This window comes from Cricetulus griseus, chromosome X, assembly GCF_003668045.3.
Source record: "Cricetulus griseus strain 17A/GY chromosome X, alternate assembly CriGri-PICRH-1.0, whole genome shotgun sequence".
NCBI classification, from domain to species: domain Eukaryota; kingdom Metazoa; phylum Chordata; class Mammalia; order Rodentia; family Cricetidae; genus Cricetulus; species Cricetulus griseus.
Window position 1 is genome coordinate 87,953,524 of NC_048604.1, and position 24,512 is coordinate 87,978,035.

The 24,512-nt window shown below is 34.9% G+C and overlaps 1 protein-coding gene across 1 annotated transcript in view; it reads left to right on the forward strand.

Moving 5' to 3' along the window:
* The window catches only part of Cfap47 (cilia and flagella associated protein 47), a 261,790-nt gene that overhangs the window by 121,819 nt on the left and 115,459 nt on the right, over positions 1–24,512 (forward strand). The window contains exons 34-40 of the mRNA XM_027432785.2: positions 5,079–5,176; positions 5,460–5,576; positions 12,516–12,650; positions 16,247–16,362; positions 18,572–18,722; positions 20,436–20,524; positions 22,831–22,911. Coding sequence (XP_027288586.1) covers positions 5,079–5,176; positions 5,460–5,576; positions 12,516–12,650; positions 16,247–16,362; positions 18,572–18,722; positions 20,436–20,524; positions 22,831–22,911 — 787 coding nt within the window. The remainder of the gene's footprint in view (positions 1–5,078; positions 5,177–5,459; positions 5,577–12,515; positions 12,651–16,246; positions 16,363–18,571; positions 18,723–20,435; positions 20,525–22,830; positions 22,912–24,512) is intronic.

The window sequence follows — 24,512 nt, forward strand, 5'->3', positions numbered from 1 at the left end:
AGACAAATTCCATTACTGGTAAAGAAATCTTAGTCACTGCTTATATTTTCAGGGGATGGAGATTGCAGTTTACACAATTAAATTAGTAAAGGAAATTGATTGTCTTAACCACTGAGATATTTCCCCAGCTACAGAGCATGTAGTTTTTGGTTTTACATTTGTTAAATCCACAGTAAAATGTTATAGAATTGCTTAAGTATGGCAAGAATGAAGAATACTGGAGTTCTTTAACCAATGATTAAAAAGTAAGATTGGTTCATAGTGCAGTGCAGTTTAATAATAAAATATGTTTTAAAATAGATAGAAAAGATGATATTGAATGTTCTCAATAGAAAGTAATGATAAATGTGTGAAGTGTTAGATATGCTAGTTATCCTGGATTATCATACATTATATTCATGTTTGAAATACCATGTCACACCTCATAAGTTTGTACAACTATTCTGTTCATTAAAATAAAATATTCTGAATTTAGATAATAGTAGTGATTTTACAAATGCAAATATATTTTATTATAATTAATTGAATAAAAATTTTGAATTTTTTGTTACATGTCTTTTTCTCACCAAAACTGCTAAACATATCTTGAAATTATCTAAAATAGAATTAATTTACCAATTCTAATATTCATTAAAATAAAGGCATTAATATTTTCATGGCATTATATGATTCAATTTTGATTTTAGCAACCATGTCTCACTTCAAAAATACTATTTTGTACCAACATTTTATTTTAATTTTAAGATATCTATTTGAGGTAATATATTTTTAAGCTGAATGGAAATAGAAGCTCAAAAGTCAATTTTGATTTAAAATGTCTAGTAGCATTTGAATTTTTTATTTCTCACAGTTGAAGGCTAGATAAAGCTGTTAATTCCCTTAATATTTTGTTAAACTACTTTTCTATTACAATAAATACTGGATAGTGCCTAATACCTCTGTTTTCAGTAACCTTTCTGATGCCAGTGTTATTCATTCAACTTAGCTGCCATTTTGTATAAAACCTTAGAATATTGAGGAAAGAATTGCCTGTATCAAAATGCTATCATATAAGCAGAGGGAATTTTTTAATATACCTAAGCCTGATGTAAACCATAGTGACATTTTGACAACAGCCTTTGACATAATAGACAATGCACAGTCATGAAATGAGCAATGAGAAAGGAGTTTTATTAAAGTTTTGATTTTACATATTCTAAACATTGTCCTCGGAAGCATTCCATCCTCTTCTTATTTAAAGCTATACTTGACCAGCACCAGTCCACGCCTGCTGGTATTTGACAAGTTAGTTTTTTACCAAAGCAATTCTAAAGTTGTGATGGACTGAAAAAAACAAACAAAGGAACAAACAAACAAAACATCAGTACCATTGTTTTCTGTAGGTATAAGTTGAGAGCCAGGGATAAAAATGAGCTCCTACACTTACAACAGAAAAACCTAGATAAATGCTCTAATTGCAGGGTAAGTCCAAGAAGGAACAGATACTTTCAGAAAGAAATGAGTTAATAATCAGGGTATATTCCTTTCAAATGCAAGTTGAAACTATATACCAGCAAGAAAGCAAGAAGGGCCTATAGACCACAGTTGGATTTTTGGTGAGGAAAAATGTAGAAATAAGTTTAAACATAGGCAATAGGAAAGATGCCCATAGAGTAAGATCCCATCTCTTAATGGATCCATTTTGCAAACACCCAAATTCATTTGAAGGGAGAAAGCCTGGACTGAGAATGCTTGTGATAGAATCCCCAGTTCAAATGAAACCACCTAGGAATATATTTCCTCAGGATCACCATTAAAGGTATACAGAAGCCTTGTGGCCCTGTGGGGAAGCAGGCTACACCTTCACTTGGCACAAAAATAAGCACTATGCTCTTTGTTGTACTGTCTTCATAGGTGTGAGTAAGCTAAGTTGGAAAGTGTCATTTAGTCTTGCTCCATGTTTTCAGAGAGCTACTGGGACTGGACAATGTGTGGCAGGGTTAGAGTACTTGCAAGGAGGCCTCAAGTAGTCACTGTATGGAACTCTACAGATGAAGCCAGGGTTATGATAGACCTGGTGATGCTAAGGATATAGGGTGTCTGCCAGGGAGAGGCACAGAAGCACTAAGTACTGCTGGTGGCAGAAATGGAGTGGTGAGACTCCCAAAGCCTGTTGGATCCCAGTACATTCTTACCACAAGCTCCAGATGTCCTACATAAAGCTGCAGGATTTCATCTTGCATTGCTGGGTTTCAGTCTTGGTTTGTTCTAATCATTCCTTGTTATGCCTCATTTCTTCTCTTTTAGAATGAGAAAGTTTATTCTATGCCATTGTCGATTAAGCATGTCTTTTTTGTTTGTATAGAAGGTCATATTTAAGAAATTGCCTCAGTCACAGAAGAAACTTGACCTTTGCACTTTGTGTGTAAATTATTGGGTCTTTTCAACTGGGTATTTTTAATAAATGGACTGAGTGCATTTTGCATTATGAGATAGTTATGAAACTATCTGGGTGAAAAAGTAGAAGATAATGGTTTAAAGGTCATATTCTTGGGTGTCAAGTTGACAAGTGCTAGAGATGATGTTTGTGATTGATTGTCAGATTGATGGAACCTGAAGTCACCTAGAAAAATAACTGCAGGCATTCCTTTGAAGAATTACCTAGATTAGATTAATTAAGGCCCTAAAAACACATCTGGTATCACCATTCCATGGGCTAGTATAGAAAGAAGAAAGCATGTTGAGAACTAGTAATCACTATTCTCTGCTTTCTGACTGGATGCAGTATGACAAGCCACCACCTTGTCATACTGCTATCATTCCCTTCTTGCCATGGTGTACTGCAACTCCTGGAATTACAAGGCAAAATTAACTTTGCCCTAAATTGTTTTTTCCAGGTATTTTGTTGCTACAACTTGTCAGGATTAGATTTCACTGAGGACTTTTGAGACATTTAATGATCTTGAAATAAAATGCCAAACACTGACAGATAAACTCAAGAGAAATTGATATCCGGTGAATGAAATTTATCTCCACTAAGTGAGCCATGGTTAGTGTTGATAGATAGCAGGTTGCCATTATCAGATCAAATATGTCACTGCTTTCAGTTCATAGAAAAAATAAAGGCAAATTACTTTTCTTGAACAGCCTGGGCTACAAATTAAGAGAAGTACTTTTATCAAGTACCATAAGCATACACAGAATGGTAACTATTTGCAGTTCCTAATATGTCAATTATCTTGATTTTAGGAGTCACTGCAGGAGGTACACATAAACCAAAATACCATATTTATTTAAGATGAATATAATTTTGTCACTTATTCTTCAAGGTGATGTGAAAAATATATTTGTTATCATTATTTGTTCTGCATTAGGTGATGATTTCTGTTTATCTGCAGTTCCTAGAATAATTTCACAGGGTACAATGCTATAGAAACCTTACTGAAATATTTAATACTGAATTTGTGGATGAAAAACTTCCAGCGGTTTCTGTAAAGTATATTGGATGTCTGTGGTCTAAGAGAAAATGAAGTGTTTTACTTTAAAGTGAAATCCAAGTTTGGTTTGTTGAATTAACAGGAACATGTCCTGAACATAGGCTTTGTCATTTCTTCTTCATGGAATGAGAGAAGGAATTAGAGGGCTATGATACGTTATCTTGTTTGATTTCAAATGAGAGGATATAAAAACTATGAAGAATCTGTGCCTTTTCAGAAACTTTAAAAATAAGGATATATTGTGTTTAACAATAGGAATAAATTCTGTCTAAGCTCTTTACAACCATGTTTTGGATAGCTTTTCAGCTACATACCTGGTACCCAGCTACTTTCCCTTCTTGTTCTAGTTTCAGTGTTATAACACTTTTGTAATTGAGAGGTTTTTTTGTTACTCTTCTTACTCATATTATTTTTCATAGTCCAGTTTTGATATATTCAAGCCATAAATCTCCATCTTCTAAATATCCCACATGCTGAACAAATTTTTCTACAAATAATCTGTTGTTATAGAATTTAAAGCAATAACATGTCTTTTGAGCCTCAGTATTTATGCATGTTGTTCATAGCTGGTCAAACATTTGAACATAATAATCAAAAATAATATGTATAATAGGGTATGGTAGCATAAGTCTGAAATCCCAGCATTTCAAAGATAGAAGATGTGGAATCAGACTTCAAGGTCATGTTCTTATATATAGATAGTTCAAGGACACCCGGGGCTCTCTGAGGATCCTTCATAAACGAAGGAAGGAACAAAGGAAGGGATGAAGGAAATGTGAATAATGCTAAAATACTAGATTTCTGTTGTATTAGTACATAAAATAGTGTTTTTCAGAGGGGCTCATGTAGAAATAAGAGACATTTTGCCAGGCAGTGGTGGTGAACACCTTGAATCCCAGCACTCAGGAGGCAGAGGCAGGTAGATCTCGGAGTTTGAGGCCAGCCTGGTCTATAGAGCAAGTGCCATGACAAGCTCTAAAGCTACACAGAAAAACCCTGTCTCAAACAAAATAAAACAATAACAACAAAAAAAGAAATGAGACTTTTTATAGTTGCCTTTAAGCCATGGGGATATATTTCATAGTGCTTTAATTTCATTTCTGTTGTTCTGACAAAATAATTTAAAAGCAAACTAGAGGTAAAGAAAGTTTATTTTAGCTTATAATACTGGGTGACAGTCCATCACTGTGGGGAAGCCAATGCAGAAACTTCAAACAGATACATTACATGTGTATTGAAGAATTAGAGAAATGAGTGCAAAAATACTATGCTCACCTTTGCTACTCACACATTCCAGCACTCTGTCAAGAGAATAGTATCTGCAGTAGTTGGCCGGTGGTCCCCACTTCATATAATTCATGTAATTAAGACATTTCTAGGAGCACAGACATTCCTATAGCCAATCCACTGTAGACACTCTCTTATTGAGACTATTCCCAGGTGACTGTAGTTGTGTCATGTTGCCTAATGTAGCCATCATACCTAGTACTCATGAAAATCATATTGTTTTAAAAAGACATTGTTTTCTTTGTTCTTCAAAATGCTATATGTCATATCACAACAGAGTTAAAATGTTATTTATTTTTCCTTTTTTCCAAACAGATGGTGTTCCTTCTGAGAGATGGATAGTGAATTTTGAGGCAGATCTTTTTGATGGCCTTGTTTTTGCTACACAGCTGGCAGCATACTGCCCATTTTTGGTAAGTGTTATTTCCCTGTCCAATGGTAGTTTCCTGGTTGAGGAAAGCTTGTGATAAAGAGTTGAAGTTTATTTCCTGTAAACTGTTTTCTTCAATGTCTTCAATCTGACTGAAACACATGAATGGTACTACCTAGTATTGCCTTTTTTTTTAGTCTTAAGTGCTGAGTGCAGTATTCTGTTTCAGATGCTAAGATCCAAATGAGCCTTTGTGGCACTACAAAGGAAACTTACATCCATCTGTTTTTATTCCATTAATTAAAGTTGTTTGCTTTAAATTCTAGATTGAGTCTCATTTTACAAGTATGTACACACGACCAAAACGTCCTGAACAGTATTTGCACAATAGCTTGATTATTATAAATAGTCTTCGTGAAATTGGCTTTGATTTGAACATACAGGTGAGTACTTTTGTATCACAGAAGCTTTTCAGAATTTATGAATTCTATTGATTCATTTACTCATTTATAATATACTTTTGTTAAAGTTGTTTCTACATCAAAGTCATTTTATACCACATCTAATATTTCTCTTTTTTGAGGAGAAAGATATGAGAAACTGTAAGTATTACTTCAGGGAATTATTTTGCAATTGGTCAATTTTTAGTAAAAGCCATAATATAAGAGTGTTACCTACAGCTGAACTGAAAAAGGGGGAGCTCATGGGGGAGCTTGATGGCTGAGAGAGCAGCATGGGAATGATCCAGACCTCTTGAACTTGGGTGTCAGTAAGGAAATCTATGGGCCTTGGGTAGTAGATCAGTATTTATCCCTGTCTTTGGGGGCCCATTCCACATGTAGGGATGCTCTCTCAGCCTGGACACTTGAGGGAGGGCCTAGGCCCTGTCTGGGATGATATGATAGACTTTGGAGATCCCCCTTAGAGGGCCTCACCCTCCCTGGGGAGCAGAGGGTATGTGGGGTGAAGGATTTGGGGGATTGGTGGGGGACGGGGGAGGAGGGGAGGGAGAAGGAGCTGGGATTGACATGTGAAGCAAGCTTGTTACAAATTGAAATAAAAATAAATTAAAAATAAAAAAGAGTGTTACCTACACAATTTTTATAGTTCCACAAATTAGTAAACCTCTTATATGAATAACTCCACATAGATCATTTAAAAGGTACAAAGATGGTTAAAACATACTCATATTTTCAAAGGTGGTACCAATTCCTAATGGCAGAAGTACATACAAAGAAGCTTACAGATGACGGATAGTTGACTACCACAGGAAACAGAAATTAGAATCATATTTCAAGAGAGAAGATATTCTTATAATGAACATAGGAAAAGTTATATGACATTCTTGGTACTTAAACTAGTTATTGAAAATGTGGTTGGGATTCACAAGAAATGTCTGCCCTTGGAGAATTTAGTTGATTGTCCACTGTAATTTGTTTCTGTTTAAAATGCCATCAGGTATGTGTACTCAAAATGTTTATTTCATTGTATAGACAAAAATACTATAGATAATTAAATATTGACTAGACAAAAATATGGAGTAATTTTCAACAATTTGGTTAAACAGATAGCATCTCTTTTATCCAGCTATTTTCAGTGAATAACTTTGTATAAGCACTGATTTATCCAGTTAAAGGCAGGTTTTCAAAATGTCACTGTCCAAGTTAACAAACCAGTAATGAATCAGTGTTGGTGCTTGTGATTTGAATACAAATGGCCTGCATAGACTCATGTGTTTGAATGCTTAGTCCATAGGAAGTGGCATTATTAGGTGGTGAGACTTTGTTGAAGTAGGTCTGGCCTTGTGGGGGAGGGCTTTGAGGTCTCAGATAATTAAGCTGTACCTAGTGTGGTAAACAGTTCATTTCTTGCTGCCTGAGGATCAAGATGTAGAACTCTCAACTCCTTCTCCAGCAGCATATCTATCTGCATGCCTCCCGCCATGAAGATAATGGACTGAACCTCTGAACTATAAGCTAGCACCAATTAACACCAATTAATATTTTTAGTTTATAAGAGTTGCTGTGGCTGGAGAGATGGTTCACCATTTTAGGTGCTCTTCCAGAGGTCCTGAGTTCAATTCCCAGGAACTACATAGTGACTCACAACCATCTGTAATATGATCTGGGTCCCTCTTGTGGCCTATATTCATAATGCAGGCAGAACACTGTATACATAATAAACAAATCTTTGTTGGACATTGTGGTGCAATCCTTTAATCCTAGCACTGGGGAGGCAGAGGTAGGTAGATCTCTGTGAGTTTGAGGCCAGCTTTGTCTACAAAGTGGCAGTTACATCTGTTACACAGAGAAACCCTGTCTCAAAAAAAAAAAAAAAAAAAAAGAATGTCTGTGGTCATTGTATCACTTCACAGCAATAGAAACCCTAACTAAGAATCTGGTACCAGGAACTTGGGTATTGTGTGATAAGCTCTATCATGTTTTTGTTTGGAGGGATGTGGAATTTGGGACTATAGATTAGAAAAGCAGTTGAACACTTTAAGTGGAATTTAATGGACCATCCGAGTAGAAACATGGAAGACAGTGATGCTGACGGTGATTCAAGCTGTGGGGGCCTGGCTCAAGAGGATTTAGAGGAGAAGACTGTTAGCGTGTGGTATAGAGACTGGTCTTGTGATATTTTGGTGAACTATGTGTTGTCTTTTTGCCCTTGTGCAAAAATTTTGCCTGAGACTGAAGTAAAGAATTTTGGATTAATTCCATTGGCAACGGGAATCATAAAACAGCCTAGTATTGACTGTTTCCTATAGTTATTAGTGTGAACTCTAGTGAAGATGTATAATGAAAAGGTGCAAGCTGAGCAAGGAAAAATACAAAATGTATAGACTGAGGAGAAAAGGGGCACCAGGAAGTAGAATGAAGTTAAGTCATATGTTCAATGAGATAAACAGATTAAGAAATTGATTAAAGGGAGTGGTGACCTCAGAGCAATACTCAAAGCAGCTCAGCTTCCATTTGTAAAAGTGAAAGGGAAGTAAAGAGCAACTTAGGTTTGGGTATGGTGGTGCAAGCCTTTAATCACAGCACTCTGCTTGCAGAGGCAGGTGGATCTCTGAGTTTGACCCAGCCTGGTCTATAGATCCAGTTTCAGGACAGCCAAACTTAAGACAGTGAAGGAAACCATCAAAAACAGAAAGCTGGTGAAGATGTAATTGAGCAAGCAGGCTTTGTTCCAGCCCCAGCAAGCAACAGAACTTGGCCACATAGTATTGTCTTTATAGTCAAGGATAGAAGACAGGTATTATGGAATATTTCTCTATTGTTGGACCCCCGAAAACTCAAGTATCCGGGGTCCCAGGCCACGTTCGCGGTCACCCCAATCTCCAGGCGGATTCGAGAGCTTGCTGCAAACTGCACGAGGCTTTATTGTAATTTAACGAGCTAACCCCATGTTAGCTTGGTTCTTTCACACACCTGCCATGGCGGATGGCTAGAAAAGACAGTTTGAAGCCGCTGCGCACAGATCTTTATAGGGCAGCGTAAGGGGAGTGTCTAGGGGTATGCACAGGCTCAGGATTGGTGTGCCTCCAGGCTTGGAGGGCTTGCCCTGTGTTGATTGGTCAACTGGTTGTTATGGCCCATAGGCCCTCCCAGGGTGGTTGCTATGCTCTCTACGTCATTGCTGTGCGCTTGTGCATAAAGCACACCCAGGGTCGTAAAGCATAGCGCCACCAGCTAACTTCTGATTGGTTCCTTGTCACGAGACAGGCATCTGACTTTCTAGTGACTAACTTCTGATGGGTTCCTTGTCACAAGACAGGCATCTGACCTCTAAGTGACCAAGGCAGGTTTATGGCAAGCACGTGTTCGGCTGTTATGGCTGCCGAAAGGGAAGCTGGTCCCTTCACTATGATTATGGAAAGCCCGTAGTCCAGGTGTGTGACCAGGGTTTTTCTGCATGGAGGCCCAGAGAGGCCATGTTTGAAGCTGCAAAGTTGAAGCCTGAATTGCCTTGGAGATCCCAAAATGGTAGAGATGCAATACCAGTGGGACAGCTGCTAAGGAAAGCTGCTAACAGGGAGGGGAACCAGCCCAAAAGAAAGATGTGTGTTTCAGTCAACAAACTGAAAGAAGTTGGAGACCTGAAGAGCGTTTTTGAAATCAGACATGGAGATGCAAAGCTTGGAGTTTGCCCAGTTGTTTTTGGGTCTTGCTTTGGTGTGGTATTTCCTGACTATGCTCCCTATGCCATTATACGTTCGAAATATGTCATCTGCTTTTTGATTTTATAGGGGATTACAGTTAAGAAATTGCATGAATCTCAGAAGAGACTTTGAATTTTAGACTTGTAAATTAGTTTAAGACTGTTATAAACTATGGTGACTTTTGAAGTTGTTCTGAATGCAATTTTACATTATGGTATGCTTTCCACAAGTCATTATTTTTCAAAGTTCTACTATTTTCCAGTAGTACCAGGCAAGCAACCAAGCCTATAATACAAGGACTTTTGTATTTCCATTGATACTGCTGTTATTCTGGTCTTGGTTACATGGCCATTTACAGGTGACACTTCTTTTTACTGCAGGCTTCTTATATTCTGGCCATAGTAATCTTTTTGACCTCTCTTCTGGTATATCCCTTGAGCCACAGATACAGCACCTCTTAATTTTTAAAAATAATACCATATTACATATGTTTTCTCATTCACTTAAACATTTTCTTTTACTAAATTGCTAGATTTCCATTCTATTACACGTGTTAAAGAATAATTTTTGAAATGATTTCCTTATTTCTCCCTATATATTTTAATGTTCTTAAAAGCAAAATAGATTTTGAGAGACATTTGTTTACACCAGACCTGAGTGTGGCATGTAGGTCTGCTAATGTTCCTCTTTTACCTACCACACACACCACTGCTCTTACTAGGTAGCTCCATTAAAGTCAAATCACGGGCTCCCCTAATATGCATGCCAGGCTGAGACCTTTTTAAAATATATCTTTTTTAGAGTTTAAAAATAAATGTAAGAATCACATTCTCAACCCTGTCTTGAAAAAACAAAAAAGAAAAAGAATTAAATTCTCTTATTTTTTACCATATGTTATTAACTTCAATTTTTTCTGTATTCATTCTCTATTACTATCACTATTGAACATATAAGATAATATCCAAAAAAAAAAAAAAAAACAATGGGAAACTTTGGGATCCGAGTGTTTCCAGAATTTCTCTCAATTATCTTCTTGGAATAATTATAATCATGGCCCAGATTTAGCCTACCCCCAATTCTGTATTCCATTATGAAAGCCATTTTATGAAGTTTTGTAGTTCTCCTGAGTAAAGGAAGTCATAAGCTAGGGCAAGTTTCAAATCCATTGGTGGGTACATTCTAATGCCAGATACAGTGCGATGGGGGAAGCTTTTCTGTAGGCCTAAGATAATGTGTAAACTTTTGCTGGTGGGAGCAAGTGCTCTGCTGGGTTAACAGACTCAGCAAGGTTTCTGTCTATAAGGCACAAGATGTTAGTTCTGTCACAGAGATCAGTAAGGAATCCGGAGGACAGCTTGGCCTAAAATAAGAAAAGAGGCCTCTGGACTTGCAATCTCTCTACACTGTGGACATTCTAATTAGTCTACAAGTGTCTGCAGATACTGCTTCTTTCCAGGAATTTTTATTCACACTGTACACCTTCATCCCCTCATTAGCAAGTACTTGTATTTAATAAAAGAGCAACCTTGTCTTATAAACAAGGAAAAGAGCCGGGCATTGGTGGCGCACGCCTTTAACCCTAGCACTCGGGAGGCAGAGGCAAGCGGATCTCTGTGAGTTCCAGGCCAGCCTGGTCTCCAGAGCGAGTGCCAGGATAGGCTTCAAAGCTCCACGGAGAAACCCTGTCTCGAAACCGCCCCCCCCCAAATAATAATAATAATAAATAAAAAAATAAACAAAGAGAAGAGTGTGAAGAGACTGGACTGCCAGATAGCAGTTGTTCTCTGAAAATGACTGTCCAATTTCAGTATCAGTTGCATAATACGTTAGGTCTTGATTTGCACTACTTTCACTACCAGGGTGGCTGCAAATCATTTTTATTTGCTAACATGGATTTGTGCTGAGTCACAGCAGATCTATGTCTCAATTTACATGCAAGTACAGAGGGTCCTGTTTACTGAAAATAACTAAGTCACTAAATAAGTGTCTCTGCCTCTTCCAATCCCAGTATTACTTTGCTAGTCTTTTATAGTATTCTATCTTTTCCCTGGAAGAAGAGATGAAATTCTTATTCTCTTCCTGATTCTGATTTTTGTTTTTGCTTTCACTTATGTTTTAACTGTTTATTATCTTTATTATAGCTCTGTAATTTTGGAATTTTATTTCTGATCAGTTCAGATAGTCATGACAAATTACCCTGATTATCAGTACAGTTACATTTTCTAAATTAGTTACTTTTGTTTCTTGTGGATAAAGTAATTTCTCCAACTGCTCTTACCTAGTCTGCTAGTCTGCCTCAATTTGTTGCTTCTTTTATTAGTCTTGTTCGTTTATCAAGCCCATCCTCCTGGCATCCACAACCATATTTTTTGTTGTGTGTTTTGTATTTATGTGTGTGGTGTGTGTGTGTGCATGTGTGTGTGTGCGTGTGTGTGTGTGTGTGCGCGCGCGCACACGCGCGCACGCACGTGTGCGTACTTCTTTATACCTTCACTATGAATTGATTTTTTTTCCTTTCTGATAGAATGTGTCTCCCTCATAGTAGACAAAGCATACTTAAAGTCAAAACATTGTATTTAGATTCATTCCATGGGCTATTTGTCTACCATGGGCCTTCCTTCAACATCCCTTGCTATGCTTAGTAATATATATATACTTGCCATTTTTTTTTACTGTATTATTTAGTGTTTTGAATCAAAGTTGTCAGTTTATCCACATAAATCATAATTTCTATGATAGGATATTCTTGTGAGCTTTAGATATTTTTTTTGTGCTGTTTGAATCTATGAGGTCAGCTTTCTCATTATGTCTAACTCATTCTTTAATATATCCGATACTTCCCATTAGGAATACTATTATGCTTTTATTATTTATTTATTTATTTATTTATTTATTTATTTATTTATTTATTTAGATTTTTCGAGACAGGGTTTCTCTGAGTAGCTTTGAAGCCTATCCTGGCACTCGCTCTGGAGACCAGGCTGGCCTTGAACTCACAGAGATCTGCCTGCCTCTGCCTCCTGAGTGCTGGGGTTAAAGGTATGCACCACCAATGCCCGGCTACTATTGTGTTTATAAATCTATATTTTCTTTTCATTGTTTCATTTCTGAAACACTTTTGAATATTTTGAAGTGATTCAGTAACTATTATACTTCATCTACTCTGTCTGTTTTATCTGTATATCCTATAACTTACATCTTTCTCCTGTAAAACTAGGCCATTGACATCTGTGATCCAAACCCAGTACTGATGCTAATGCTCTGTGTCTACATGTATGAAAGGCTGCCTACATACCTCCCCAAGAAGGTGGTGCCATTCTCTTGTACTCTGTATGATGTTGTGCTGGGACAGGTAAGAGGAACTTTGAAACCATCCTCACTAATTCATCTACAGCCCCAAATATGTAAAGATATTTAAATGGCTTTTAGAAATTTAAATAGAAGTTCTATTTATGTATAAGTTAGAGAATCATAGAATGTTGAAAGCAGTAAATACAGGCAGTGTTCGTTGGTAAAGCCATTTGTAGTCATTTTCTGTGATTATTCACATGATATTGATGTTTGTGTTTAAACAAACTAATGATAAAGTAGAAAAGAACATTATGATGACAAATTGTTCAAAAACATGTGTCATATCTATTGTGAAATACTGAAGTTGTTTGTCACCATTAAACTGTCAGGGCTAGCTGTGGAAGTTCCAGAACTATAAAACAGAAACAGTTCACAATGAGTCTGCTGTGGTCATCAAAGTTTTCTTCTTAAAACACAATGTTACATGTATGAAAGGCTGCCTACATACCTCCCCAAGAAGGTGGTGCCATTCTCTTGTACTCTGTATGATGTTTTATGTCTCTGAGACATAAAAGCATTTGGTGTACTAATACATGGAATATACATATAAATGTACATACATGCATACATGCATGCAAAGTATATACATATATAATATAAAACATAGCATGAATATTTTCTTCTTAAGTTATAAGTGATATCTGTATGTTGTTGAACAATATGGATCCTTAAATCTTTAGTGAAAACTAAAGACAGAAATAATTAGCATTAGTATACTTACTCTGATAGTCACCAAAATTTTTATTAAACAAGGTTTATTTTTTCTTTCTCCAGATATTTTCCATATTCTTTGTGATTTACAGGAACTATACATGCTGTTATCTTTTCACTATTCAAATTCCTGGACTTTTGATTCAGAGTTATGATTTCCTACTCTAACTTGGCAAATAATAACTTTTTACCAAATTTCTCCCTCCTAAGTCTGTACTTTCCATAATATTCTTGCATACTATTAAGACATATATCCATGACACTTGTTTAAAATTGTAAGACAGAGTTATAAGGATTTATTTAAAATGATAATCTAGACTTTTTACAGGATTGTCATTGTAGGTAATTGAGGTGAACCCTGAATATAAAAAGAAAAAAAAGAAGAATTTGTAACCAAGGAGATACAGGATGGTCAATGACTGAAGTATTACTAAGAGGAAACACCAGGAGTAAAGGAAGATTCTGGCTAACCCATCTTACTAGGATTCTTGTAGGGAAGACTATCAGACATTTTCTGAGGAAGAGTAGTGGTTAAGGAGTGTGCTCTATTACATAGGATGATCAGATTTCAAAGGTGGAAGATTTTGGATAAAGAATCTCCCAAAAATTGTGTTCTTGAGAAATGCTCAACAATAGTGAAACTGAGCTCAAAAGGGCTGGACTAGAAATCAATCAAGGGGAAATCCTCTCCTTCTTCTGTATGTTTGGATAGAACTTGGAAAACCATGCTGATAACCATATTGATACTAGGGTAAAGCAGGCAAAGATCAGGGTCTCTTCTCCTAGAAAAAAACTCCAGAGGATAAAATAGTCACCAGAGGAGAGATTTGTAGGCTTGCAATGAAATAAAAGTAACAAAGTAAATACATTATGAGACCAGGAAGGCCAACAGACCATGATGTAAACAATAGCTCTGATTCCCCAGGGTCCTGTTCTGAATGCACGTACTTTGTTCATTTTCTAATACATATTTATTACTTTGACAATTTACAAGTGTATATAATATATTCTGATTAATCTTTTCCCCACTTCCACTTTGATCTCCCTCCAACTGTCTCAACCTTCGATCATGCCTATCAGTCCTCCTAAGATTGATGATTTTTACTTTAGTTTTGTGGCCAATTTAGTTTAACCAGGGTTATTTTAGTGCACATTGAATTAGAGCTATCCACCTGACCCTAGTGGAGTCACGAATGACTTCCGTTTTCCTGAATCTATCAGTAGCAAATAATTCAGTAAAAGGGTGTAGGGCCTCTTGTGGTAGACTGAGTGCAGGCATCTGCAGTTGCTGCCGGTTAAAATCAGAGAGACTGATTTTGCCCAGAATATGACATTTCACAGTTCTTCTCCATACCACCAAGCTCTTGCATTCTTTTCTGTCCTCTCTTCTTCAAGGTTTCCTGAGACTTAGGATGTTTTGTCTAGCGTTCTATACTTATCCATCACTTATTCTCAGCACTTTGTACAGTCATGCATGTCTTCATTCAGTCTTTCCTTGCACAAGCAGGTAATATTGTTAATGCCTTTTCTTTTCCTTGCATCCTTATAGCAACTCAAACTATGATAGCTAGCCAATACGGAGAAAGCTTATTCCTTTTAATGAAGTGAGTATAAAAAATATGTTCTGCCCAAGAAGACATGTGCATTGTTGGCAAAACAGAAAACAAAACAAAAAAAGTGCCCTCTTCAATCTCGGGCCAACCAAAGAATAATTAATTAACTCTGTTTTATTATTTGTGGTCTAACTTTGTAGTCAACTGAAGGTGATCCAGCGTAGGCCTAACAGCAGCTTCAGTATTTGAAATAAGAGATTGCTAACTGCATTTTCTACATCAAAGTCACCTGGCAGATGAGCCCTTTCTTTCAGTTTTGTTAGTTTTAGGCCAGTAACAAATACCTAATTGTATTCCCTGCCATCAGTTTTCTCTTTAGCTTTGTAGTTAACTTAAGGCTCTCATCATTGGTTCATCTTTAATCTAGAAGCTACAAGCCCTAAGCTGTTCTTCTGTTTGAGGATTGCCTGCTGGAAATTTAGGATTTGAAACCTTCATGTTGTTTTCCTTTTTAATTGTTGTGGTTTTTTTTTTTGAGATTCTGTCTGTCCCCTCTTCCAAGTAGCCAATTCTTTACCCCATGTTTCTGTATTATTTTCCTGAATTTCCATCATATTTGCATATACTTTATTTTAACAATTTCAATATATATACCCATTAATATTGAAATAACTGTCTTCTTCTTCTTCTTCTTCTTCTTCTTCTTCTTCTTCTTCTTCTTCTTCTTCTTCTTCTTCTTCTTCTTCTTTTAATAATCTCCATGTTTCTGGTTTAGATAATACCTAATTAAACTCCTTCCAGACCAGGACATAATCATTTCTACCTTGGATATGTCTTCAAACTTAACCTCTTTGGGAAACGTTATTCACTGATCTGAAAGATTATCATTTTATGGAAACTAAATTATTGTAGTTTTGCTTAAAATCTTCTGAAAATTCTACTCCCAAATAAAAGTTAAATCCAAGTTGTTAGTTTTGGAACATCGAATTGCCACCTAAAATATTAGAAGATTTTTCTTCAATTTGATAAATTGTAAGGATAGAAGTACTATCATTAAACACCAAGTCTATAGTTTAGAAGGTGATTCATGCTTATTCATTACTTGAGAGGTCGAAACTGCAAGAGAATAATTTCCAGGCTCTCCTGGGCTATGTAGCAATGCCCTGTCCAACAAACATGGAAATTCTAATACTGTTTTACACCTTCCAGTTAATATAGGATACATTAAGCTGAGTACGTTCATTTGTGTGCTGAATGTCTAACTTTCTGTGTCAAAACTAAGAAATAGTATGAGTTTTTAATCTTCTTTCTATTATCTTCTCTGCCAATTTAGATACTAGTGAAAAATCCAAGCTTGAAAAATTTAGTGTATACAGCTACAATTGTTGGAAGAGATGCTTCTGACTTCTGTCTTGCCCAGACTGGGAATATTGTAACAATTTCCCCGAAGTGAGTGTTTTAAAAATATTCTAACTTATTTAACTTGTCGGACCTAGTAGACATTTATTATATACCATAAGTATTAAGATGTGACTTTAATTTTTCTAAATTGATAGGTATGTAATGAAAAACTTGAACTCATAAATAACATAGTTACGATTATGAGATTCCTTTTTAATTTTGTCAAAGCAGTTCTAAAAATACAAACAGCTAATTTTATGCATTATTTAATTTTAGTTTAAATTGTGTTCAAATGGACCATCATGTTAACAACATAAATTCTTCCTTTACCTAGCCCAAATCTGTTTCATGAAGGAAATGAAGCTATTGCATACTAACACTATATAATTTTGTAATATACATGTTACATTATGTGGAGTTCATCATTATTCTAGCAAGATAGGATCATGATTGAAATTTTGAAGCTATGGAAGAGTGAAGAAACATAAGAGTAAAAATTGTAAAATTCTCCTCCCAAAAAGCACTGATGTCACTATATTTCTTTATATTCTCTTGTTATTGTGATACATAAATAGTAAATAAGTGTTTATAAATGCCCATATAATCCTAATTATTACATACAAGGGAATACATCCTTCCTTTTTAAATGTATTCAGTGATGTATACTCAACCATGCACTATAGAATAGATAATCCAGGAGATTAAGAATTATATACTTTTGTCTAATTACTGTATCCCATAAACCTAAAACAATTCCTGACACATTAGAAATTATCTATAAATATAAATTGAACGAGGGAATTAGTAAATTAATGTACTGTAAGCATTATATAGAAAATTCTTAATTCAATATGTTATTCTTGCACCAGATTTGAGCTTCTACACCACAGAAATCACTCTCATTATGTAAAGCTTTTTATTTTCAATGAAATTCCACCCCACAAGTCTTGTATAACAGTCCATTTGAACAAGATTTTGATTAGTGAGGACACATTTGACCAAAAGTCCTCCTGTTTTATGTGCCCTGTGATTTTCCCTACAAAATATAGCTTGTGTACTTCTGATGTTATTAAAATGCACTCACTCACTCTGCCATTTCGTCTACTTCATCTCAACCATTAATCAGTGGTTCCACAGACTATGGCAATTAGGCCAAGGTTTGACAGCAAGGGAAAGTATTCCTATGTTCATTCTCATCATTTTTACTTTAACAGAGTTTATAAGTTGTAATTTGTAGGACAAAATAACTGAGTATTATATATAATACTAGTTATACTAGAATCAAAAGTAAAAATCAGTGGTAAAATATCCCTAGGATTTATCACTTGTCATGTCATTCAGTCATGAAAACCCAGCTCATTCTTAATTCAAAGTCCATTACTTACATGAAAAGGGAAAGCAAGAAGTGCTACATTTCCTCCTTGCACAAGAGAAAACTGAAAGAGAACAAAATTGACTGCATGATAGATGTGAAGAGGCAATTTCATAGTACTGTGATACTGTTTCATACCCTGTAACTATTCTAAAGAGTATGAGTTAGCAAGTCTCTGAGCTCATCACAGCCCACGAGGCTGGGATAGCTTCCAAGAAATATTCTTGTACTTCAGAAGCCTCCAATTCATTTCAAAAGGGTCTGCGTGCTTCCTCTCAAGGCTTATAGCAGAGCACTTAAGCTGTCAAAATGTGGCCCAATGTCAGCATTTTTCTATAAGTGGGTAAATTGAATCTTGTCCACAGCTACAGACTGCCATTAGACTACATGTTATACTACATGTATAAATATGTGTGTCATGTGTAAAGATATGAAAACACCTGGATATGTTTTCTTTACTTCATCTTTTAATTGATTTTTTTTCAAATAACTAACATACTACTGCTCTTTTCATTATCAGATTGTACTTTCCAACATTAGCTTGAGGAATTATTTTAATTCAGAAATTTGTGTTAATTTTGTCTGTTTGTTTGCACCATATAACCAAGATAAAGTATAAGACATGACTAAGATTTTATGGACAAAAATATACTCATAACTTCATACAAAATGTGTATGGTTTCTTATTGTTTCCTGCTAGAAGTTATAATATTATACATATACTAGATAATTAAATTTAGATTATACAGATGGCTTTTTGCTTCAGTGTTTATCGTAAAAGTGAATACAGTACAGGGTAGAGGTACTAAACTTGGTCTGTATCTAATATATATTTAGTAGTCTTTTATTGTAACAAAATGCTGCCTCTTATTTTTTATTAAACAGAAACCAAATTGTCCTCATTGTGAAATTTTTAAGTCGGTTCCTCCATCCTGCTGAAGCTACACTATTATTAATTTCAAAACCTAAGGCCGGAGTCGGAGGCAGTACTATGGCTTTTGCTCTGAAAGGAGAAGTACTAAATTTTAAAGCAATTGTAAGTAAACTGTACTTATTTTGTGTACTTTTGCTCCTGTTCCCCAGCCCCTGTAATGTCACACCATGAGTATTCTTACCTGTTTGTGTCTGTTCAAGTCTTATTCCTTTAGGTCATCTCTTTGCCATCAAACCTTGTAATTTAAGGTTTTGTTGTGACAACACTGAAGGTTTTGAGTTGATTCCACAAATACTCTTCTGCTACAGACATTTATCAACTTTTATACATCTTTTAATTTTTATTTATTCAGTGTGTGTGTGTCATCTGCACACACATTCGAATACTTGCACATCTGTATTAGTGTGTGTGTGTGTGTGTGTGTGTGTGTGTGTGTGTGTGTGTGTGTGTGTGTGTGTCACAGCATGAGGAAAGTCAGAAGACTGCTTGTTCTCTCCTACATGGATCATGCAAATTGAACACAGGTTAAAAGGCTTGGCAGCAAGCATTTTTGCATGCTCAATCATCTTTCTAACTGTGCATTCATTAGTTTATTTGAGTGTTTGTAAAACCAATCAATTATAAAGTTCATGACAATACTAGATTTATTGAAGGATTGTGATGTATTTGACTGAATTCTACATGTTTGGATCTCAAAAGAAGGGGAAGAAATACATTGGAAAACTTTTATAAACATCCTGTTTAAATATTATTTGCTACCATGGATAAATAGTAAAGTCAAGTAATTTTTTTGTTTCCGGGGCTTGGGGAAACTATATAAAAAAAGAACTTTTGAGTATGCAAGGCTAGAATATAAAGTATAAAGAATGATTCTAGAAGTGTTCAATGGTAGCCTGATACTAGAAAAGAGAACCAAGATGCTTACGTGGACAGACTTACCAGTGATGCCCCAAACAAAGGGTGCTTATTTCTCACTATGATAATGTTGTTTTCTTCCAATTTCCTTTAGTAATGAACACTTCACTTCTCTCAACTCTTTCACATACATTCACATACAAAGTAAAACAATGTATTACTTTGTCACGTGCAAATCAGTCCAATGGCTGATTTTAGCCCATCATTAACCTCAGTAAGTGAGAAAAAACTGATTGCCTGAATGTCATGCAGCTCTGATTACATACACCCTCTCTTCCCACTCAGGTCATAAGGAAGTAGATTATATTATAATGGAGAAAATATTTCAGACAAATACAGTCATCTTATAAGGGCAAAATTTCTAGAAATTTTTCTATACAGAAATAATTTCAAATTTTTATCTTATATCTACTCTTTCCTTGTAAGCATGTCATTATAACCGCCATAATATGAATATAGACAAGTCAGTATTCATACACAGATTACAAAGATATACACACACATACCTCTTTTTTGCTTAGGTAGATACAAATAATATATATTATACAATATACATTATATACAAATAATACATATTATTTGTAATGTATATGTATATATTATCTGTAGATAGAAATCATGTCTGATTATTCCAGAAATCGTTATCTATTCATTTATGAAATCAGTTTGAAAGAGATAAATTTAAGAGTTATTCAAATCAAATGTTTTAATTATTATGGATAAATATAACATAAATTACATTTTACCCTATCTGAATTTTTATATTAAATATTTGTGGGGGAAATAATTATATTAATTATTGTATTAATTAAGTGGACAATAGTTTTTGATGTTACATTTAAAAGTTAAAGATAATTTGGGTTTTGACATTATTATATATTATGACTTTTTTTACTTTAGGATATTCTAAAATGCAAAGCTCCATGTTATCAATGGAAAGAAGTCTCTGTGAATGTGAAAAATCCCTTTGTGATGGGTGGAGATTTTCGGTAAGTTTTTGCTTTAATGTAAATTTATTGCAGTTCACTATCTATATTCACCCTGATTCTTCTGAGGGGAAATTGAATGTGCTTATATTCTTTATGTCCCTATGAACTGTGATAGCAATGCCTGTACCCGTCCAAATGAGACAAAATCATGACACAGAGATTAAGTAGAATTAGACACAAAGTGCCATCTCTAGCCAAGATACTATTTGTAACTGATACCTGCTGATAAAATGAAAATGAATTTCCATCTAAAATATATTTAATCCAGAAATAAGTCTCATGCAATGTAAGTATTGGGACAAAAAATGTCAATATAATATAAAATGTGCTGTCTTTAACATTTGATAACCTATTACTTAATACTTGTCACCTTGAAATATTTTGAATCATTCTATGTTCAGACTTTTAAAGATTTGTTATTAATGATATCATACATTATTGATTACACAAAATTTATTATACTGAAATAATTATTTATGAAATTATAAATTCCATATCCAAATAAATTCAAATTTACTAATGAGCCCTTCAGCAAATTTCTCATATCCATTTTAGTCTCCAAGTCCAGAATTTCTGCCCAGTTCTTTTTTAAATAATCTTTGTTGATATTCTATGTATAATACTACATTAGCCTCATACTTCCTTTATTTCTTTAATATGTTTCTGTAGTTCTTTGAAGTTATGTGCAATAACTAGTTTGGATTTGTTTCTAATAGACCTGATATCTGGGCCACAGACATTTTCAGTCATCTATTTCATTTCCCGTTTCTTTATATGTTTGATATGTTTTTCTTTTTTGATTTACTGTCTTTAATGTTTTTTCATACATTTTGAATATATAACTTCCTCTCCCCTAACTCCTCATGGATCCTTCCTACCCTCCCAACTTCATGTTCCCCCACTAACAAAAAAATAAAAATGCAGATCAAAATAAAGAAAAAAACATGAAACCAAGACAAAAAATTCAAAAAGTGCACAGAAATCATAGAGTTGTGTTTACCTACTATTTGTGAGCATAAAACCTGTACTGGAATGTTGTCTATATTTTGCGTGTCACTCCACTGGAGGAAACTGGTTTTCCTTTTTTCAGCACATGTTAGGTACAAATATTATCTTGGTTAGAGATAGAATTTTGTGTCCAATTCTACTTCTCGGTGTCAGGATTTTGTCTGGCTTGAACTTGTGCAGGCATTGCTATCACAGTCTCTGTGAATTTACATGTGTATCTTTCCTGATGTTTTTGAAGGCATTGTTTCTTTAGAGTCATCCACCACCCCTGGCTCTTGCAATTTTTCTCCCTCCTCTTACACATAAATCCCTGCAACTTGATAAAGACATCCCAGTTAGGGTTGAGTGTTCCAGAATCTTTTATGCTGCACATCATCTACTTGTGGGTCTCTGTGTTAATTCCCATCTACTGCAACAAGAAACTTCTCTGGTAAAGGTTGAACAATGCCCTAATCTATGGGTATATTAATATGTCATTAGGAGTCATTTTATGGCTGTTGCTCATTTTATTGCTACTAATACTGCAGAATAATAGTAGCCTTTATCCTAGGTCCATGAACTTTCTATTCTTAAGTTCTTGCTACTTTAACATTATCAAGTGATCTTCCAGCTTATGGAATGGGCCTTAAATTCAACCAAATAATATTTGGTTACTCCCATAATATTTGTACTACTATTGCAACACAGTCTTACAGTCAGGTCACTCTTGTAGGTTGCAGAGTTTGTAGCTGGGTGATAAGAATGTTTTTCCCCCTTGGGTAGCATTCATAGTACCTTCCAGCTCCATGAACACTAGTCAGTAGGGGTGAAGCTTCTAGTTGGCACAAACCTGATTTCTTTAATATCATAAGATTTTTGTATTTTTACTAAAAGAGCCTTGCTGTCAGGTTATGGGGGATAACCAGTAACATTGCCAATTGCCTATAATGTTTACCAGAGGGATCTATGACACTTTTAGCCAATGACTCAACAAGATGTATATGGCTCAAAGTTTCTATGAACGATTCTGAACATTTTTTGAAACAGTATTATACATATTCTGAGTATCAGTTCTATATCTTTCAGGCCTGTTTATTAATAATTTGTTTTTATTTTATTTTCCATGTAAATATTTCACATATTTAAGTTTGAGTGCTTTCCCTTTTCCCTGATATATCCTTTGAGTTACAGAATGAGCACACATGTACACTCTGAATGTAAGTTATAGATGATGAGAAAAATAAAAAGGAACAGTGGTTTGTTGTTATCTGAATTTTTTACATTACAATTGGAAACAATTCTTTCTGTATTTATTTCAGTGTCATTCTTGTGGAATCTACAACACTTATGTATTTGCCAAAACAAGTAAATGATTCATCAAAATCTGCTGTGATGCCTGAGTAAGTGGCTTTGATTTGATACTCATCAAAGTGGACCTGTTCTGTGGCTGACATGGCTTGCACTTGTCTACGGGATCTTATGTTATTTTTTAAGGGTGACATGCAAGTAAACTTTAAATATTTGATTAAATAATTATATATTTTTATATTTTTCAGTTTCTTGCTCGAATAAGACACTCTTTGTCATTATAGATTTTTCTTAAATGGGTATATTTTTTCATATTAACAGTGAAAACTAATATGGTGATACTTTTGAGCCAGATGTCTACCCAGAATTGCAGTATCTGAGCCTAAATGATCCAAGAACAACAACAAAAAAAAGATGAACTGGAAAATTTAGTTTACTTACATGATTTGAAATACAACATAGGTATTTTATATCACAAATTTGGTATGTTTTCTTTTGCACTGTTATTTTGCTCTTTTTGTTGGGAGCCTTGGCCTTTAATGTCTGTGTCATCTCTCCAGTCCTTGTGTAGCTTTTATGTGCTTAATTTGATCAAAGGTTGTGAAAGTCTCTCATATATTGACAGCAAAGTTACCAGTAAGTACACAATATTTTCTGATGCATCCTTTCTAAATTAAGAAAAAAGAAATGATTGAGTATGTAATAATTTATGGATTTATTTTTTCTAGAAAGGATATTTTGAAAGTACCCACCAAAATAGTGATCCACTCATCAAGAAACACAAGCAAGGAAAAAGTTTCTAAATGTTTTTGATTACTCTGTTTCACATATTTGTTTGCATTTTGTTTAATACATTTCCATAGTTCTTTTTCTAAGTCTCCTTTGATGGAAATAGTTGAAACAATATTTTTCTAAAAAATTTCCAGATGCAAAAATAGCTATGGAAACGCATAAAAAATCATTAGCAGAATGAAAGTATGATGCAGCAGGCCTAAAATTTATAAAAATTAATACAGCCTACAATATAAGTATATTGTCTAATATAAGTATTTGTCTCAGTAATATTCCAGTCTAGAATATAAATTTAATCATCAGAATGTCAAGAATAATATATGTTTTAAAAATTATACTGAGTATCAATGTTACTTGTTTCGAGCCAGAGTCTAGTGTTGCACTTCTCCAATGAGAGAGTTATGTGAGAATATGAAACTTTTTAAAGAATAATTTTCAGGGAAAAGCCTGTGTTATTTTTAGGTGATGTCTTTAAGAACCAGTGGAGGATTTTTTTTCAAGGTTTTAATCACATAAAATATAAAACTGAAATTCTTCAAGCCGGGCGTTGGTGCCGCATGCCTTTAATCCCAGCACTCGGAGGCAGAGGCAGGTGGATCTCTGTGAGTTTGAGGCCAGCATGGTCTCCAAACCAAGTGCCAGGATAGGCTCCAAAGCTACACTGAGAAACCCTGTCTCTAAAAACAAAAAAATGAAATTGGTGTTATTTATATATAAGATAAATACACCTATGCAGACTTAATAAGAAAATCATTTAAACTTTGCCTATAGGTTCAATTTTTGTTTGGGTTTTTGTTCCTTTTTTATTTATTTATTTTTAATTACTCATATTTACATATCCGTCCCCCCATTCCCTCACCCTCCCATCCTTCCATGATCCCTCCCCAACCCTCCCCAACCC